We start from the raw sequence: 22,417 nt of genomic DNA on the forward strand, positions 1-22,417 counted from the left end.
ATATCGTGCGATTTGTTAAGCTTTCGAGCGCGCGTTCCATATATAAAATTGTACATAGTAATGCAGTTGTGTCGTTACTGTAGCGCGTTAAAAAAAGATAGGTTTACTCATGTTTTAAGTTATAAATAATGTGGGCGATCGCATGTGTAAATAAACAAATCAAAGAAAACTATATGCGAAATGTACATGAATTCTTGTGTATGAACCAAGTCAACGTTATATGCTTTTTTACTGAAGGACTCGTTTTGAGTTATAAGAGATGAACTATATAAGCAAATAAAAGGAAACTAATCAATTAAATGATAAATATGACTTTATTTAAGTCGTCTGAATATGTTTTCCCTCCTGAAGAATGTGAAACCATTAGTTTGGGGTGTTCTTCTATGCTTACGCCAACGTCTTAACATATCGTTTAACGTAAAATTGATGCCGTTATCACTTTGCGATTGCTGGGAAACCATCTGCCAAACATACGTTACGCTGCAACAAGCAGAAATTGATACGCATTCGGTTAACAGTTCTGCTAAAAAGATACATTTTTCTCGATCCGATAACGACTGATAAGGACCCGCGAGCGCGTTGAGTTCTCAAGAGTCGCTCAGATGTCTTTCCAAAACTGAATAAGATAGGATATATAAGCGATCGCACACTGGGTGAGATTAGAAAAACATATCGCTCTTTGGGAGCTATTGTCTCGTGAATAGGAATTTGACATGAGATTTAATCGGAAAACGGTGTGTTTGTAAAAATTAAAGATTTGATCAAAATAGTTTCAAGGCTTTTTCTGAATGCTACGAAAGGGAAGGATAAGGTTAAACTGATGCAAATGAAAATGATCTGAAAGCGTCATAGTCAGAATTGGATAAGTGTGAAAGTGAGATCAACAACAGGTACGGCGTTGTTTTTATTCTTTAATAAAGCCACATTTAAGGGGTTTACAATTTGAAAGGTAATGTTTGTCGTTAAAATAATAAGAACAATATTTTACATAACAATAAATAATCGGGTATTTTCCGCAAACATTATCAACGGCAAGTTGATGCTTGCGTTTCGCCAAAAATTAATTCGAAAATATATTGCGCATGAAATCTTATAATTTAGAAATGAATCAACTGAAATCATATTCCAGACGTTGTTTCATTGCATTAAATGTTTAGATCGAATCGATATAATAATCGAAAAGATCTCAGAGAAAATGGTATAATAGCTTAGGGTATGTTCAATGAAGCTTAACCGTGTGACAAGGTGCTTGTAGATTATTCAGTTGTTAACTAAAAAATACGAATGGTATTTGACGCGATTAAGATGCAAATGGTTCCTGTGCATAAAAAATGGTCGCACACTTTTCTGCGGTCAAGCAAACATAACTATGCTTTATTACTAGCGTTGTCATACGCGAAACAAATAATGTATATCCGATATGTGTATACTCTCTATCTTGTGCGCGCAATTTCATTTCACTATAATGACAAAACGAAATATGTGTCCGTCTTTATAAATTTTCGAACCATATTTATGTGAATTAAAATACATAACGAAACAATTGAGCATTTGTTAAAACTATGAATAGCCAAATGAACCATATTTAAGTAGTGATATGTTTAAGAAATCGTTTAAATTCGAATCGTCAAATATGACGAAATTAGATAAATAATTTAATTTAACATCTCGTATTACTAACTTTGCGTAATACCGTAATTGAATTATTAATGATTGCAATTATAATCTCAAATTGTGCCCATGACGTAACATAACATTTTTTACTTCATCTTTTACCCGATTTAATATTAATATTTGTTTTGATCCAAATCATTCAACTATAACCATCCGTGCAACATATTGCAACCGACAATTGTATAATATGCATTCATTCCGCAGCGTTTTTGTGTGTGTTTTATTCTCAGATTTGTTTTTGTTTTAACAGTTGTAGTTATATCAAACACGTCGCAAAAACGCGCAATATGTGAACATATTTTTTTTCTAAAGATAACTGGTATCAGATATTTGAAAGACAATATTTTACGATAATATATTTGAAACTGTCGACCTTATGCAACAAAAAAGCTCATGGTCATTAATTTCAAGTTACTTCCTGAACAAGCATATCAATCTGAAACATAACGGATGAATATTTGTTTAACACGTAAATCCATACAATCTAAATGTTGTTATTTTACTCTTAATATGACTTTACTTGTGACGAATATATAGCAAGAAAATACACTTAGGCGTATGCTAATTTTATGAAATGAACGTACTTCAAATAAGACGTGTTAGTATAATATCGTCCAATTAAAAAAATACGTACACGTTCAAAATAAAAATTGTAATTGAAATACCATCTCATATTAAAAGCAATGCGAACTATTTACGATACTAGGATTATGAGATGCTTACACGTGAATTTTAATGGATGGTGAAAGTATAAAAAGTCAATTACTCCGAAAGGTTTATTCTATAGAACAGTTTGTGATATACTATACAAATATTGGACCTGAAACATCACGAAATTGTATTTTACAATGAAATAAATGTTGACGCAAGTACTCGGCTGGTTAAAATATTTAAGTAAAATATTTCACTTATTGCCATCTTAGTTAAAAGTCGACTGTTCGTTTTGATTCCGAGTACACAAATCTGCTTAAAACAAATGTAAATTATTTATCCAAATCCCTATGTCTTATTTGAACACATTTTAATGCTAAATACTTTGATTTAAAAGTAATATGCAGTATTTATTTAATAGATTACCATAGTACGCAGATTTACAACTTTTTTTTCCGGCGAGAATTAACTTGTGCTTGTGAATTTTTTACTTATTGTATACTTACATTCATTGTGTTCGACGTATGTAAGTAATATTATAATGCCATGGTTTGTGGCGCGTACATACATTAAGACGACTTTACCCCAATTATTTATGAAAAATACAAAAAGCTCATTAAAAATAGTTTGTAAGTAACCTGTTTTCATTTAGATAATATTATCCAGTGTATATGTTGTTGCGTTACATAAACATAATATCTTGTAATAAATCTAAATTGCTTTATATTCAACCATCAAGCTTTACATGTTTAAGGGTAGGTGTATGGTAGTTTTACGACAGTTTGTTTATATAAGACTATAAAGCTAATCATGTTTTATACTATGTGTATTGCATGGTTTAAAGTACAACTGCATTACAGCTGATTATAATAAATAAGCGAAACATAATATAAAAAAATATAAATATAAATATATAAATATAAAAATAATTAACACATAATTATACGAGTCAATAAAAGAAGAATGGAGGGAATGTGTGCTGCATTTTCTATCTCAATATCAACATCATTCTCTAGGCAAGTAAATTCCAATTATTGTTCAACCTATGTTTGAACTGCACATACGTTGGTCAAATCAGTATGACGAGTATGACATGCCCTTACCTGTACCTCATTGATAAACATATGAGCCGCGTTTTGAGAAAACTGGGCTTAATGTTTGTACGTAAAGTGTCGTCGCAGATTAGCCTGTGCAGTCCGCACAGGATAATCAGGGACGACACTTTCCGCTTTTATGGTATTTTTAGTTTCAAGGAAGTCCCTCCTTACCGAAAATAAAGTTTAGGCGGAAAGTGTCGTCCATGATTAGCCTGTGCGGACTGCACAGGCTTATCTGGGATGACACTTTACGCACATGCATTAAGCCCAGTTTTCTCAGAACAAGGCTCATATATACATGATTGACAATGGATTGTCTCGTTTATGATATACATATGTATCGAAATGAGCACACATTAATATTCGCGGAAATGGATCTTCTATATCACGATATGTTTCCAAACAATTCAGGTTGGAATCGATTGCGTTTCGCGTTTACGTGCTCCCATTTTAATAAGACCACAGTCTCGATTGCTGGCGTTGATTGAAGGCTCCAAGCTAATTTACGAAAAAGACTAATTCTTTCCTACCGGAACTAGTCATTTGTTTGCGGGCTTAAATTGTACATTGTGTGAAAATTTAGCTAACTTAATTATCGCAAAACTCTATTTAAGAAAATCCACAAGGCGTCATGTGTTTGTTTACTTAAAATTAGTGTTAACCTGAGTAACAACGTATATCAAACGTTTCCATAAATGTATATTTAAATACGGCATGGTTTTCACAAGATTTACCCTGGTATAAAGTTACATAACATGTTGTGTTTCATTTAACCTTTCTTTATAACAGGACTCTATTTTATATATAATTTGTTCACAGAAAACATACTAGACGATGTGTTCATAGCACGCGATCTCCAAATCATCAAACAAATGATTGCTGTGTAAATATATCTGTTTGCGCTGTCCAGGTCCTTTTAGAAAACTGTGAAATAATAGTTCGGAAGTTGTTTACGAAAATAATTACACATACACATAAGAGGTTTTATAATCATGAAACTCTTGTAAGCGAACTTACTATGTGTATTGATACATATCTCGTACTTTAATGTTTGTGTGACGTAAGAAATCATCGGACGAAGAAAAATATACGGTATTACTTCTTTTTAGTCTTTTGAGTCGATGCACACGTAACGACTGTCATTAAGTAAACAGGAACGCTAAATATAGTTGCGTTTGGTATAAGAATGTGAATGTCTGTCCATTTGTATATTTTTCGACGTTATTCCATGTTAGTTTAACATAAAAATCGTGTAACATTCTTTTATTGATCTATCATTTCTTTGACGCACATACATAACTCTGGATAATGTCTTAAATTTCGATTATATATATTTAAAGCATATTTAAAAATTGATTGTGCCATTGTAAGGCGTACATTTAATATTGCATGCTCCAGCTAATATAGATCTACCTTGGACATGTCACATTTTTTATCACGTATTGTTTATTTAAAAGTGTGTATGTTATTTTTATTGTAACTGTTATTGTCTATAATAACAAGATACTTTTAATACTGATTAACACTGTATTTCTTTCCTTCTTTTTTCCGCAACACAATATCATATATAAAAAAACAGAAAAAAAACGCTATAACAAAAAGATGAATTGCATACCATACATAACACTAACCAACACATGTATAATCATCGTTTTGCAATTAAAAAAATACAACATTTCCATAATTTTATTTCTTAAAACAAAACCAGTGATAAAAAAGAACATCTGAATATGTAATTGACATTTATGTAAGGTTTATTTCCTAGTCCAGAAAAAGAGTGAATACATTGGCAGCATTAACGAATTTGTTTCCAACTGTTTGTTTCCTTGTTCGATAGTTTTATTATTTTACCATGTTTTGTATTCAGTATAAGCCAATACCGATATTGTATAGATGAGATTCGTTACAACTCAATGTGTATTGGTGCAGGGTTAACCCATTTATGCCTAGTGGACTCTCCCATCCTTCTAATTTGGATAAATTTATTTCCAAATTGGGGATGTCAAGTATATTTATTTCTACATTTAGAATATGTCTTACAGAAATTCCTTGAAGCAAACAGCGCAGACCCAGATGAGACGCCGCATCATGCGGCATCTCATCTGGGTCTACGCTGCTTGCCAAGGCCTTTTATTCCAGACGGCAGGCATAAATGGGTTAATCATGTATATTATCTGCGATTTTGAATTGCGTATTTTAATGCAAACTGTCCTATATACATGTACGTGTACCGCTTTCAAACGTATGTATATTAGCGCATCATGGGCATATCATAGTTATGATGGCAGCTAATTTAAACTTTAACTTTAAATATCAAATAATATTTTGAATAACAGATAAGTCGCCGTTGCATGCGTTTTTCATTTAAGTAACCTAAAATAGGTTCTCAGGGTGTGCATATTTAATAAAAGCACATTTCACTGCATGCAAAATAAACTGCTATAAATGCGTCTAAACAGTTAGTTTTAAGCTTTATACTGTTGAGAAATGAAGTTCATTTTTATAAATTACAATAGAAATCCAGTTGCGATCAACCATTCAATTTATTTGCTGGGAAAACGAACGTCGTGCGGGCGGTGATGGAAATTGTTTGTGATATTAATGAAACAGAATGGAAACGGGAAGCAGAATCTTTCTTCATCCTATCGGGTGCGTGGACGCTAATTAAGATAGGCTTATTCGGGCGACTCATTAATGAGGTTTGAACATTGAAGCACGAGACGTTTTTATAGAGACTGTGAGTGTCGACAGGAAACAAGAACTGTTTGATCAATAAAGACTTCAATTAAGATAACACCCGTTGTTCTCTTACAATATCAGCATTATCAAATTGTGTAAATTTAACCATTCACGGGAGAAATATAATGACATTTTATGACTTTGTTATACATTTTGGAGCCTATCTAACGTGATTCGCGCGGAGATTATGTTGTGTACTTTTGGGAAATTATTACGAAAAACGCCGCAAAACTTGAACAACTGCTCCAATAAATTATCGCTGCGTTATTGATAAATGCGCACATTGCAGGTTGACCATTTGAAATATATTGTAGAGAATCAAAAAGTTAAAGGAAGCTTGCAAATTAGTTACCGAGACCAAACCGTCCAAGTCGTCGTTAAGTGTTTTCATGAGAGATTGTGTGTGCTGAGGTGGACGCTCGATAACAGTGTTGACCGATCATCGATTCCAGTAGTAATTTGCCATCCACTAAGCTATTTGTCATCGCATTGTATGCTATCGGAAGTTACGGTTTATCGCGGTAATTAAGGTCTTAAAGTGTACCCTTTTGGAGAAACTATTGGGTCGATAGCATCTGGATGTTGTTTTTTTTTCTACTCCATTAAATGAATAGTTCTTTGTTTAACCTTATCGATGCCTTACTTTTACTTGCATTTCACATCTTGTTTAGAAAGTCTGTGAACGCTCTATCGCATTTCGACATATATGATATATAGTTAAACGGTTATATGGATATACGATGCTATATAACAAAACGTGTGAATAATATATCACATTAGCGGCGTTTAAAAAGGATGTCTGACAGATTAAATGTCTTTGCAGGCTCGATATCAGGAAACCCGTTGTTCGCGAAAACGAAATCCCGTTTTCAAAATGTCAAAGCATGCTAGTATGTCTGATGGCCTCTCAATGAATCATGTCCGCGAACAAAACGAACAGTCGCGATGATTTACAGCGGCACTTCGCCAGGTCTCAAGGGTCGTGTTGTCTACTCCCTCGCGCGGCGCGTTATCTCTTCATGCGTCTTTTATTTGCCTTTATCTACGAGACCGCAATGAATGCATTGCTAAAACAAATTACAATTCTCGCAAGGGCCATAAGAAAATCATTGTCATCACATTTATTACGTGTCAGCAGTTATCGTGTTCGTCTTTACATGAACGTAATAAATATTCGTTGATAATTAATATAATTCATGCGACTCAATGAAATTAGGTACATTTGTTTTGATCGGTTCCTTTCGTATAGTCATACTTGTCTAAAGCTTTCCTAACGTGTGCGTATAACAAGCCCTGCGTATAAGTAGTAACAAAGTTGATGTTGTATTTGTAATAACAAAACATATTGCAAAAAGTTTTTTATTTGGCAATTTTAATTCTATATTCGTTGAAGTTTCCTTAAGCCTGTGTTATACGTAGTTAATGGTATAAACTTCTTCAACTATATATATATCTTAAATAAACATAACTAGTCCTGGGCGTAATTGTCAATAATTTATTTACAAGACAAAACAAACTTCGATACCCAGAATACTGGTGAGAACGTTCTCTCTGTAAAAGCCGCACTGAGCTGAATAAATGTAAACATATAGGATTTATACATATAAACAAACTTAATTTGTACATGTAGTTGTGTATTTCGTACGTCTGCTGAATTTTACGATGCGTGTAACGAATATCCTTGCTTCCCAACAGAACCGCGTGTAAGTTATTGAAAATGAATGCTCTCCAATTGTTTATAGGCGGTAATTTATATCGGGAAAAGAAATATGCTCAGCGAAAACGTGCTTAAGAGTTAAAAAATCAACAAGTATATGAAATATAAGTGCTCACATACGTAATTGATATACTTAGCTGTATGTTAACAAACGTTCTTAAGTTAACATAAGTACTCAAAATCAACGAATACTTTAAAAAATATTTCGTAAAATACAGTAAACCCATACAGATTTAGTAACAAGACAACATGAAGCGTTAAAATTTGGTTAGGCTATTGCCATAATAATTATAAAATATATAGTTTTTTGTGTTAACTTTTTTTGAAATATTGTACGAAATGTTGTACGAAAGACCGTAAGAAATAAAATTATGCTCTTACACTTAAAACTAAAACTATTATTATACCAAGACTCGACTTTCTCGGATAGTAATATTATTCTATGATATGTAGTATATACCTATTTATAGCATAGGATCAGATGTCATCATGTGAACCACGTGACGTCCACTACATTGTTAAGTTTTCGTCGCGCTTGCATTGACTTAGTTCCGTATTTGACAATCTGGGTTTAAACTATAATTTCCTATCAAATTGACTCAATGCCGAATGAATCATTGACAGAACATTGATATAACATTGATGATGATGTAACTATACATATTACTGATATGTGAACCCATGATTGTAGATGGTCCCGCTTTCAATTATGCGTTGAATATATTTGTTTAATATTCTCTAAAGGTTCGATTCGCTCTTCATTATTGATAGAAACATACTGTTTTAGTAGCTTACGAGACAAAAAGTAACTAACTGACATCAACGCTCGCGCTCTTTTGCTGGACATGATGTTGTTATAAATGTCTTACGCAAAAAATACAAACAACGCAACAAGTGTACTAGGTAAATTATACAAAGATATACAAGTTTTATGTACAATACATGGATACATTTGTATTTGTACACAATTACATAATCACAATATGGTCTGTTAGCGGTTTATTCAAAATATACATAACGCTGATAAACTATTAAATAACATTATAATAATGCAATGTGTAGAAAGAGTAAAACTGTTACTTGGACCATTTTTAATTATAAAAAAACATGCTTGATTAAACAAAAGTTTGTCATAAGTTGAACACGAGCATGGTTTAACCACATTTAATGTTTTTTTTTGTGTGGCAAATATTATTTCAATATACTCTAAAGGTGAATTTAAATGTGAACGAAAACTTCTAATGCGTTGGTTAAAGGTATACCAGTCTAGATAAATACTACTGTGTCGCATATTGATTATGTTTAAATATCAGTAGCATCCTTGCATATACATGAACTGATAATGTTTAGCAGTTTTTGGACATTGTTTTAGAAAAAAAACGCAAATTAATGTCATACACATATATTATGCTTGCATTATTTATTAAATTCGTTTTGAAAATGCGATCGTATAAAACAATCCTCAAAGCCAGCATAAATAAACCTACCAAAATGGATACATGTTTTGCAATTCGTTACGACTAAGTTTTCCAATTCATTAATTATTCCATGTATTTCTGATGTTGAAATGGGTAGTTTTCCATTATTGAAAATGTTTTGTATATTTTCAGGATATGAGGAACTTGCACAATCCTAGACGACTTCATAGGCATTAGCGATAGACGACGGCCGAAATTGGATACGCTGAACATATTACTTTTCGCCACAACTAACACGAATGGACACGTCTGTCAAAAGTTCCATTTGCTAATGGACACTCTTTGGAACGACAGTCTATCACCGGCTGCCAAAACTTGTACGTTAAGATCTTTCTAAGAGATCTAATTGGTAGTATGTGATTCGTATATAAAGCGGAATAGAAACAACGTGCACGGGGTATAGAGTCGCAACATTTGTTTAACGAAGGAAAACTATACTGTTGTATATGCAGTTATTCGCAGCGAATGTATGGCTTGTTAACGTGAAATATAAGTTAACTATTTTGTGAAGAAAATGATTAAATGACAGTCTAACTGAAGCAGATAAAACATAGTTGGTCAAGACATGTGTTTAAATGCATAGACGTTTCGCAAGTTACAAGTATATTTCCATAATATCAAATTTCATTGTATAGCTAACCATTTAATATGTCCATATTATAATATTTTACAAAAAAGCGATATAATGGCGATTGTAAATAACACATTGGTGATGGAGAGTACAACCATCAATTTGCTGCTAGCTACTGCCCAACCCGAGACGATGGGCCTACAAGAATTCTACAGGAAATACGCATTGCTGCATGGGTATTTCAGCATTGTTGTGTGTTTGTTTGGGTTCGTTGCTAATATTTTCAACATTGTGGTCCTTACTCGACCGAACATGATCACACCCACGAATGTGATACTGACTTGGCTAGCCGTAGCAGACATGTTCACAATGCTTGATTACTTCCCGTTCGCTTTGCACTTTTATATTTTCAAAGACTCGGATTTAAAATTTTTAGAGACACGAGGATATGGATGGATGTGTTACTTATTGTTTCACGCTAACTTCAGTGTTTTGTGTCATTCAGTGGCAATATGGTTGACGATTGCGCTCGCTACATTTCGGTTTATGTGTATTTGGTTTCCAACTTGGGGTCCACAGTATTGCACTGTGAGAAGGGCAAAACATGTGATAGGAATTATAATAGGCTCTGTCATTATATTATGCATTCCAAACTGTATCATTAACTCGTGGACGACTGTAGGCAAAAATGAAACGAACATACTGGGTAATGAAACATTGCCAAACACCACGAAACAATTAGACATAGTTTACAATGTGGATTATCGCTCAGAGGGAGCATATGTTCACGTGGACAAAATGAACAAGATGATTCAAGCCATAATCTTTAAGATTTTACCATGCTTTGCGCTCGCGTGCCTCACGATTCTACTAGTTACAGCAATGCACAGGGCGTATAAGAAGCGAATGAGGTTGCGGAACCAGGGTCGTAATGAGGAGTCCGATCGCCACGGGGAGCACAATAGAACAACGGGCATGCTGCTTGCTGTTGTTGTTCTTTTCCTCTTGACAGAAATGCCACAAGGGATTCTTACTATTATGTCGTTAGTTCAAGACTATTATTTCAATAACGTGTACATGCCCCTTGGAGATGTTTTGGATATAATGGCGTTGTGCAACAACGCAATCAATTTCGTCCTCTACAGTACAATGTCCAAGCAGTTTAGAGATACATTCGTATCCCAATTTTGTTGCTGTTGTCCAAAAAAAAGACCAGGATGGATGAGAATGAAAATTATCAAATCGAAAACGGAACAGAATGGGAATTCCGTTACCACACATTCCCACGTGTAGGCATCAACTTTATCTATAATTTCATGTACAAACAAGAAGCCACACCAAAACGAATGTACATTCAGATTATATACTACTATCATATATCGCATTGGTTAGGAATTTTACATTATATATTGCAATTCTCGATTCGTGATCGCAATTACCATCTTGAACATATTCAGCCACCTCTATTGTTGTTCAAGTGCAATATGTGTAGTTTATTTAACATGAGCGTGTACTGTTATTTCAACTTCTATCCATTATTACATACGTCACCTTTGTGTTTAATGTGCGTGCATTATGAATAAACGTGTGTGTTTTGTCAGTATTGCGCACTTTCAGTGACCAATTGCAAACTTTGAATGTTTGAGTAACAAACCAAGCACTATAGGTACGAAACGCTTAACATGAACTGCCACCATGCCTGATTCCATTTCGTATAATCCTGCTTGAGGTATTGTCGTTTGTGTCTTAGAGGTGTTTGAAACCAAGCCTTTGCCAGCTGTTGTAATTATGAATAATGACTTTTTTTATTTTTGATAGAAAAGTCAGCTTATTCAGAGACCATACAACCGCACTCTGGATCAGCAGACGATTTATTTCATAAATCAATCTCAGGGTTAATGGTCGCCATGTTTCGAACTACTTTCAAAAGTACAACAACAACAATAACAGTAGAAGACAATTTTAATTGCGAAAAGTTGAAAAATTGAGTACATGTGTCACGGTTGTTGAGTGAAATAGTGTTATTTTCAACTGTGTATGAAGCATGTGAACTGGTAGTTGAATAACCGAATTGTTGGTGGAAATGGAATTTAGAAATATATCTAATAATTCATCATCGTTTAGAATAATCATCAGCATCATTTCTGTGGAACATTGCACTATTCAAAAAACAAGTGTTTCATGGATATGGTGCTTTTGACATAGTTCACTAACCATCAAGACTGAAATGATTCATGCACACAGGTAAAGTAAATAATTGAATTTGTGCAGAATGTTTATTTTTTACAAATTATTATTTAATTTGACTAGTTCTGGCTACCATAACTTTAAATGTCGCTTTTTATGATTTTTTGACTGGCGCGACTTTACAGGTCTGTCAATACTATATAAACTGTACGCTGAAGTTTCTTTAGCTATAATTTGACCAATTTTTTTTAGATTGATAAATGCACTGAAACTCAAAGTCTAAAGCTTAGTAAGACACTTAAGCCAGTTTTCTGAGAAGAAACAATACTTGTTCAGAGTATAGCAGGCTCATGCGGCCTCTGCCCTGGTTTATTTATTTGGCCTCGGTTTTTAACCTGGGTCGCTTTGATTTCAGGTGTTTAGCCCCCATATCAACAAGGCTCTCGACCCTATATGTAGTTATTCATATTGTTTAAAGATTTTGAGAACCCTCACTCGGTGCCAGTGGGGATAAAACAGGGACCTTCTTATAGCTAGATGAATGCATAAAATATGCCAGCAACACTTTATAATCAATAACTTTATAATTGATGATTCTGTTATTTTAACTACATTACTAATTTACCAAAACAATTTGAAACACATTTTTATGCACCCAAAGGAGGGCATATAGTGATCGCATTGTCCGTCTGTCTATCCGTCACACTTTGCATTTAGGTTTCGAAAAAATGCTCATAACTTCTATGTCGCTTCAGATGTAACATTCATATTTGGTATGCATGTGTATATGGACAAGGCCTTCCCATACACACACAAATTTCGACCCCTTTGACCTTGAACTTAGGGTCGGCTTTTAGGTTTTGAAAAATGCTCATAACTTCTATTAAAGCGTTTATCGGGGGCGTATGTCATCCTACGGAGACAGCTCTTGATTTTGCTACTGTCCTCTGCACAAACCATGATATATCTGCATATATGCATCCAACCAAATCAGTAAAACTATTTGTCACTTAATTACAGTAAACTTATTGCATGTTAACTTTTCAACAATATATATATACATGTATATATAATTATATATAACAGATCTTGAAAAACACTCACATCAAACTTCAAATTGTTTTAGTAAATTATAGGCTTTAATTGGTATTGTGACATTGACACCACTCATGCATGCGACTATACAATTATACAACTATGGAGCACATTATTTATGAGAAATTCCAATACATCAACATATCGTCTCAGATTTAAGGCAGATAATCTAGTGCTTTTTTGCTGCCATTTTTACTATTACACATTTTTTCATTTTATGTTATGATGCATTGATCTTGTTTCTAAATTAACCAACCAATCATGTTAAACTTTTGAAGAAAGATGTTTTCTGATAAATATAGGAAATATAATCACTACAAAGTGAACAAAATTCATTTGAATACTGTGACCAACAAAGATTTGCCAAAGAGCAATTCAGATCATGATTTAAATTAAATACAAGTAATATGAAAGTCTGCCTATTGGATCCCAGTAAAGACTTATTTGTCAAATCTGCACATTAATTTTCCCTTAGCCATGTAGAATTGGGGACTAAATACCATCAAGTCATGTAAAAAGGAGCAGGGTATAGCACGCTGCTATTGATCTCTTGAGCTTTCACATGAATTTTACGGGTAATTTTCATACAACAAATGATATTATGTAGTGTAATGATAAAGCATTATGAGCACAAATTATATCTCTTACTAGTGGTGCAAAAATCATTTAAGTGTCACATTTCAAAAGAAAATTTATATAAAAAGGTATTATTAATTGTTAAAACGTTATAAAAGGTTATTTCAATTCACTAAAGCATTTAATTACAAGAACAAGTGCATTTTATGTCCATTACAATACATGTAACAGTATTGGCATTGTATTTATCTGCATTTGATGTGCATTTAATACACTTAAAAATGCAGACAAGACACACTTCTAACAGAAACAAATGTTTTTTTTTCTGCATTTTTCCAGCATTAATACTCTTCAATTGTATTTTTTATCATCCCAAATACACTTTACCAAGAAAAAGGTATGTTAAAATGCATTTTTAGTTTGTTTTAAGTATATTTTCAAATGCATTAAGACACTCTTTTCTTTTGCAAAAAATGTTGAACAAAAACTTGAAAATATTTAATATACTAAAGTGTAGTAATAATTAAAGTTGTGTATGAGCATCAAAAACAGTGTCAAATTCATACCAGTGCCTATTTAGTAGCAGTAGGCTTTATATGGTCTACTTGTGGTAGAAATAATGCATTTTGTATAATACAACATACATAAATTAAAAAATATAGCTGCCCATACAGTTCAATACAATGTTCAATTAACTACACTATGCGAAGTTGAAATATGACATCAAGCTTGGAATAATCTTTTCAATAATGAATAATATGCTGTTTTAATTTATAAGTGAAATAGACACTTGCATATAAAAACTGATTTTAAATCAAAACTAAATGTTTAATTTGATTTTTAGCTCCACTGGCCAAAGGTCCTGTGTCCATCGTGCATCCATGCATAAACTTTTCCTTTAAACATCTTCTCCTAAACTACTGGTCCAATTCTGATGAAATTTATGAGGAATGTTCCTGGGGTGTACCTCTTTCAAATTTGTTCAAATTATGCCCCTGGGGTCAAATTTGACTCTGCCCTGGGGGTCACAAAATTGAAAATTTGCTTAAATACAATGTAAGGCCTATTTTGTGAAAACTTTCAAAATCTCCCGTCCATAACCATTGGGCCTAGGGCTATCAAATTTGGTATGTAGAGACATCTAATAGTCCTCTACCAAATTTGTTCAAATTATACCCCTGGGGTCAAATTTGACCCTGCCCCGGGGGTCACAAAATTGAACATATGCTTATATAGGGTATATTTTGTGAAAACTTTACAAATCTTCTCGTCCATAACCATTGGGCTACCAAATTTGGTATGTAGTGGCATCTTATAGTCCTCTACCAAGTTTGTTCAAATTATGCCCCTGGGGTCAAGTTTGACCCTGCCCCGAGGGTCACAAAATTGAACATATGCTTATATAAGGCCTATTTTGTGAAAACTTCAAAAAATTTCTTGTCAATAACAATCCGGCCTAGGGCTATCAAATTTGGTATATAGTGACATCTCATAGTCCTCTACCAAATTTGTTCAAATTTAATCCCTAGGGTCAAATTTGACCCTGCCCCGGGGGTCACAAAATTGAACATATGCTTATATAATGCCTATTTTGTGATAACTTAAAAAAAAATATTGTCCATAACCATTAGGCCTAGGGCTACACAATTTGGTATGTAGTGACATTGTATAGTCTTCTACTTAGTTTGTTCAAATTATGCCCCAGGGGTCAAATTTGACCCTGCCCCGGTGGCCACAAAATCAATTATATGCTTATATAGTGCCTATTTTGTGAAAATTTTAAAACTCTTCTTGTACTTAACCATAAGGCATAGGGCTACCAAATTTGGTATGTAGTGACATGTTATAGTTCTCTACCAAGTTTGTTCAAATTATGCCCCTTTGGTCAAATTTGACCCTGCCCGGGGTCACAAAACTGAACATACGCTTATATGGGGCCTATTTTGTGAAAACTTTAAAAATCTTGTTGTCCATAACCATTGGGCCTAGGGCTACCAAATTTGGTATGTAGTGACATCTATTAAACCTCTACCAAATTTGTTCAAATAATGCCTCTGGGGTCAACTTTCACCCTGCCCCGGGGTGTCACAAAATTAAATAAACGCTTTTAAAGCGCCTATTTTGTGAAATCTTTAAAAATCTTCTTGTCGAAAACCATTTGGACTATGGCTACCAAATTTGGTATGCAGTAACATCTTATAGTCCTCTACCAAGTTTGTTCAAATTATGCCCTTTGGGTCAAATTTGATCCTGACCCGCATTTCACAAAATTGAACATTATATACGCTTATATCTTGCTTATTTTGTGAAAACTTTAAAAATATTCTTGTCCTTAACTCTAGGACCTAGGGCTACCACATTTTGTATGTAGTGAGATATAGTAGTCCTCTACAAAGTTTTCTCAAATTATGCCCCTGGGGTAAAATTTGACCCAGCCCAGAAGGTCACAAAATTGTACATGTGCTTAAATAGGGCCTATATTTAAGTATTTGCACATGCAGAGAAATTTGTTTCAGCCTTTTTTCAGCAGTGGAGTGATACAGGGCCATCATGGCCCTCTTGTTTAAATACTCAAAAAATCAGGCTGTCAAGTGACCTTTTTTCAAAAAGTAGGAAAAAATAGGAACTACTTTTGCAAGAAAAGTAGGAAAAAAGTAGGAACAAGTAGGAACTTTTCCCTCAAAAGTAGGAATACATAATACTTATTTTTTAGACACAGGTCCAGGAAACATAGCTTGAAACAGAGCAGGAGTGCCATCACATGTTCTGTATGGATACCCACTTGAAGCTACCTTAAGGGCCCAGAAGATTTCAGCCTTTTGTACCTGTTCCTTGTGTGATGGATGTACTTGCATACAGATAGATTTATCCCCACAACCCTGAGAGCTGCTTGGCTTTTGGGCACTTCCAAACAAACGCTTTTGTGAATTATCATGCATGTATTTCATGTTTTCCTTGTGTTTTTATCCATCTGCATGACTTATAAGTTGATTAGCACCAGAATTACTACAAGATGGACTTCATTCAGACAGTACAATATCTTGCAAACTCATTGCCGGTATCTCTCTTGCACCATGATCCCAGTGTTTTTCCACTGTTGTCCAACTTCTCCATCCATGAAGGGTTAAACTTTGTTTTCCCACTAGGAATTTTAGCACTTATAGTGTATCTATGATAATTAAGTTTCAAGCAAAGCTACCCTGATAAAGAAGTATACATGTAATTAGATGCTGTTCATTTTGGTGTATCATCAAATAAGTGGTTAGAGGTCTTCTGTGTATCGATATAAAAATGGTAATTATATTGTGCATGTTATATCCTTAAGCAGAAGACCAAATTTATTTAGTGATACACCAACTTGTTGTACAAGATTAATACTAGTATATAAAGCAGTGTAAATGCTCTGCTACAGCTACATTGTGAAACCTTTAAATTGACAATAGGGTTTAGTTATAATGACTTAAGTTACATTCAAAATGACTGGTCATTGCAGAGCAGATTATGCAACTGGAGATAGGACCTTATCACCTGACATCTTTTATGACAGCATTGATTGGGCAATGAAACAGTTGCTCTACATTGTTTATTCCAGTTTCAAATAATGGCTTTTACATTATTGATGACTTTGCGGGAGTGTAATAATGCCGTTTAATAATTTTAATACTTCGCTTTAACACCTTGAAGTTACCTCACTAGCTATGGCATCATTAGACAAGAATTGTGTTTGTCCGAAACACAATGCCCACTATTGCGCAGCTTTGAAATAAAATTTCAATATATCATTTGGCAGGTTTATAAATTATCTCCCTTTTAAAGCTTATTACTTCCCTTGGATTGTATTTTTTAACTTTTGACCTTGAAGGATGACCTTCACCTTTCACCACTCAAAATGTGCAGCTTCATGAGATACACATGCATGCCAAATATCAAGTTGCTATCTTCAATATTGCAAAAGTTATGGCCCATATTAAAGTTTTCGGACGGACACACACACACAGACAGACAGACAAACGGACTGACAGTACAACTGCAATATGCCACCCTACCGGGAGCATAAAAATGTATCAGGGCATTTAGGCTCTGTGCATTTATCTTTAATTACTAAACATGATGTACCTGTGATATCAATAGAACATCATATCCGTTGTCATGTAATACAGAATTTATTACATTATATTTGTAAATGATAAAAACTCGGCAAAGCATCAGTTTTATCTTTTTTCCAATAACTTGTGTAATAAATTCATTATTACATAACCACTCATACAATACATGTATCTCTATATCTGTTCATTCCAAACAGCAATATCATGTAAACATGCATAAGGTTTGGTCAAATTGTTGTCAATGGAAACAAAATAAAACTGGAATAAACAATGGGTTCCCTCAGCTCTTGCATCACTGGGAACTGTGTAAGGTAGTGAAGTCTGCAGTGTACAAATGCTAAGGAAGTAAACAAGGCACTATTGTTACTTCAAAAAAAAACTTGTCAATAATTTTAAAAGTTACATAAGAAATAAATATTTATGCTCCTGAAGAGGTGCTAGCAGACAGTCAGCATGGGTTGTCAGGTCTCATCTAGATGAATGCACCTTAACATGGATACAGTCATGCCATAGATTCATTCATCCTGCAAGTTTACTAAATAAACTCTTTAAAAAAAAAATCTCCATTGAAAATGAAAAAGTAGGAATAGTAGGAAGATTTGGTAAAAAAATAGGAAAAAGTAGGATCCTGATGAAAAAGTAGGAAATAGTAGGAAAAAGTAGGAAAAAGTATGACCGCTTGACAGCCTGAAAAATGAAACCGTGTTCATGCTTGCATGAACACAGTTTATAAATGCTGTCAGAATTATAAAATATGCAATTACTATAAATACAAATGCCAGGGAAAAGTGCTTTTTGTACTAAAAAATTCGAATGAATATTACAATTATACATTCTGAATACTTTAGTATGTAATTAACAGTTTTTGTCTGAGAAAATCACTAAATTTTATATATTTATTCAAATTCACATAAATCATATTTCAAAAACACATCATTACTTCAAATCCTTTCACACAATACTGAAAAAAATGCACAGTTTCTGATTGTTATTGATTCTTTATTAATTTATACATGTACCATTTTTTAATCTTGATGCATCCTCAATTGTATAATGCACATCTTAATCTGTTTTAACAATTATAATATTAAGATTAAGGCTGACTCAGTAAAATAATAATCCATGATTTCTGCAGTACTTGCAGACAAACTAGGAATACTGCTGTGATATTATCTATCTATCTAATGGGATATTAATTTGGCTTCAATAGAAAAAAATCAAAGCATACACATGTATAAAATGTGTATGTATATATTAGTTAAACTTAAATTGATTGACCATCGATAAAAATATATTATAATATATGTATGTATATATATATCCTTGTAAAACTAAAAATTAAATATGTATTTTCTATTACATCATTTAGGACTTTTATTTTCAGACAAAGTAGAGTGAAGCTTAAAACAGTATCCAATTCATTTTTATGGTCAGCCATAATTGTCACAATCAAGTGGTCTTTTTACACTGTAGTTTTCTCACTGACTATGGGTTTGTTCTGAGAATGAGCCACACAAAGTATCGTTGGGGAGATGAGTTGTCAATTTTATGTTTATCAGTCTTTCATAATCCAGTATACCTGTAAAAAGGGAATTTGTAACGAATAATCACACAATATACACAATTAAAATTGTATGCATTTAGATTTATTTAGTACTGCACATTAATCATTTTCCAAAAATATGTAGCAACATAACATTATATAATGCTGCAATACTAAAGTAATTTACTAATTAAAGGTCGCTGATGTGTAATGGATGTGGTGTCCACCTAATGATCTGGAGGTCACTGGTTTGATCCCCAGTGTGGGAGCATTCTTAAGAAATCTCCAAGAGACACCCAAGTACTGGTTCTAGGCCCAGGAAACGAACTCAAGAGCATTTCACATAAATGTACGTAGTTAGTACTTTAAATTTAATCGAACTAAAAATGGGTTAAAACTAACAACTGAAACCCTTATTAATACATTTTATTTTGAATCAAGCAAATGTGCAAATTCATTAAAAATAATGAGTAAAATTTAAAAATTCTACTTTAAAGTAATCATGATAATTTAGATCATTTTCAGAATATTTAATGATGATAATGATACAATTATATATTCCCTAAATGATAAAAATAAAACATGTAATGTTAATTTATGAAAAAAACGTTGTAATTTTATCAATATCATGGTAATTACAACTAGATACAGGCAATTAGATCCGAAACGTGCATTAATTATATTAACCCATTCATGCCTAGCGTCCTGAAAAAAAGGACATTGCAAACAGCGTAGACCCAGATGAGACGCCGCATAATGCGGCGTCTCATCTGGGTCTGCGCTGTTTGCTTAAAGAAATTTCTGTAAGAAATATTCTAAATATAGAAATAAATATACCAGACACCCCTACTTTTGGAAATAAATTGATCCAATTTAGAAGGATGGGAGAGTCCACTGGGCATAAATGGGTTAATGAACAACCCAGACATTTGTAGTGATTTATGGTCACTATTTGATTAACGTTCTATACATGACCTGTCATAAAAGGTATTTATTAGCCAGTACTACAATCGGCAATGATAGTCTGTATTGCATACATATTCCAACGTCTATTATCGATTCGCTTCGTCAAACTGAACAAATATTTAATGTTTACATCGCCAAACGTGATGCATCCAGTTTCACTTTCGGTTTGGTTGGTTTTGTAAACACCGTAATTTCATCTTAAAAATTGGATGATAGGGTGATATAGGGTAAATAATACTGGAAAAGTAAATCACTTGGATAATAGGTCAAAATGCAACACAAATGAACGTTAATAGTGCTCTTAATATCAAAGTTTCGGTAAAAAGTTTGGCGCTAGTTCAACGCGCATGTATACAGCCTCATAACAATAGACTGACAACCTTTTGGGTAGTAAAGTAGTAATACAAGGCAATATGGCGACCGTTAGCCACGAGGCCTATCTTACGGAGGAATCCGAGATAGCCGATGTATCACGATTGCATACAACCGGTTATGTTGGTGCTGATGACTTAAATACATCAGTATAGTTTACACGGAATAGTTCTAGTGTCGAATGTAGTGCATTGTCATAGGTTCTCCACTTTAATAAGACATTTCTTTACTGTGCGTTTATTCTTAAAACTCATTGAAACACTTAGACATTCCTATATATTATATGTATAGTTTTGTTCCAAAACAAACTCAAATGTTTTTATTTAATTATAAATATTTGTAAATGATGACATTGTAATGAATTAATATACATTATACATACTACTTAAAACGGATGGATGTATTGGACCCATTTCTAGAACAAATGTTCTCAATGGTTTGAGATACAGTGGATGCATGTGCTCAAATATTGTTATATTGTATATATTGTGCCTTGAATTGTATTGCCTACATACGCCGCAAATGTAAATAGTGTATGACTTGTGTGTGCGCATTGGTCGTAAGTGTGATTCTGATGTTTTTCAAAAAACAACAACATTTTATTGCTTAAGAGAGATGATAGGTTTTTAGTAAATGCGATATGGTTTGTTTAAAAAATTGTGTTTTATCTATTCTTAGCGTACATCTAGTTAACGTCACGAAAATTTGAATTGCAACGTAGAATATATGCTCATGGGGTAGATTTGTGTACGTACCTGAGTAGAATATATGCTCCTGTGGTAGATTTGTGTACGTACCTGAGTAGAATATATGCTCCTGTGGTAGATTTGTGTACGTACCTGAGTAGAATATATGCTCCTGGGGTAGATTTGTGTACGTACCTGAGTAGAATATATGCTCCTGTGGTAGATTTGTGTACGTACCTGAGTAGAATATATGCTCCTGGGGTAGATTTGTGTACGTACCTGAGTAGAATATATGCTCCTGTGGTAGATTTGTGTACGTACCTGAGTAGAATATATGCTCCTGTGGTAGATTTGTGTACGTACCTGAGTCTTAAGTACAATACATTTCCATAAAATAAGTGGTCGACCGCATTTTGTTATATTTCTCGTATAATGTATTTGTGGCCTAACACGATTATCACCGCGATACATCGATTCGTTAAAATCAACGTTTTTTTTCGCGATCGAAATTGCGTGGCGAGAATATTCAAATGGCTACGAGCTGTACTGTATAAGTAATGTTTCACGTTTTAACGAGGCTGTGCAAAGTAGAGCCATTCATATATTTTGTTTCGGGATTATACAGTTTGTTCACATATTGTATGTTTTTTTCCGAAAATGTTTTCACGGTTTTGACTACTTACATGTGTTATATGTTTAGAATGTAATTGTAATAAAAAGTGTCTGCAGCATGTGTGCTTATTGTTTTTGACAGATAACGTGTCCGATCAAGACCAATCCAAATGTTCGAATACACACATAATATACTGGACATGTAATATTAATCTTAGATAGATTACTGGTAAACTATCAAAAACCATTTAACGATCTGAGTGAATGTTAATTGAACACGATTCTGGCATCGAATATAGCATATATACGGTTTATGAATAACATATTAAGACATCAAGTATCGGGAC

The 22,417-nt window shown here is 33.5% G+C and overlaps 1 protein-coding gene across 1 annotated transcript; it reads left to right on the forward strand.

The window, feature by feature from the left end:
- The first annotated feature begins 820 nt into the window (after positions 1 to 820).
- On the forward strand, positions 821 to 11,987 carry LOC127842445 (G-protein coupled receptor dmsr-1-like). The gene is made up of 2 exons (XM_052371952.1): positions 821 to 890; positions 9,489 to 11,987. The coding sequence occupies exon 2, from the start codon at positions 10,042 to 10,044 to the stop codon at positions 11,218 to 11,220; it is 1,179 nt and encodes a 392-aa protein (XP_052227912.1). The 5' UTR covers positions 821 to 890; positions 9,489 to 10,041; the 3' UTR covers positions 11,221 to 11,987.
- The last annotated feature ends 10,430 nt before the right edge of the window (positions 11,988 to 22,417 follow it).

Source organism: Dreissena polymorpha, chromosome 8 (assembly GCF_020536995.1).
Source record: "Dreissena polymorpha isolate Duluth1 chromosome 8, UMN_Dpol_1.0, whole genome shotgun sequence".
Taxonomy (NCBI): domain Eukaryota; kingdom Metazoa; phylum Mollusca; class Bivalvia; order Myida; family Dreissenidae; genus Dreissena; species Dreissena polymorpha.

Coding starts and splice junctions, on each gene's coding strand:
- LOC127842445 (XM_052371952.1), top strand. CDS start 10,042: ATGGCGATTGTAAATAACACATTGGTGATGGAGAGTACAACCATCAAT.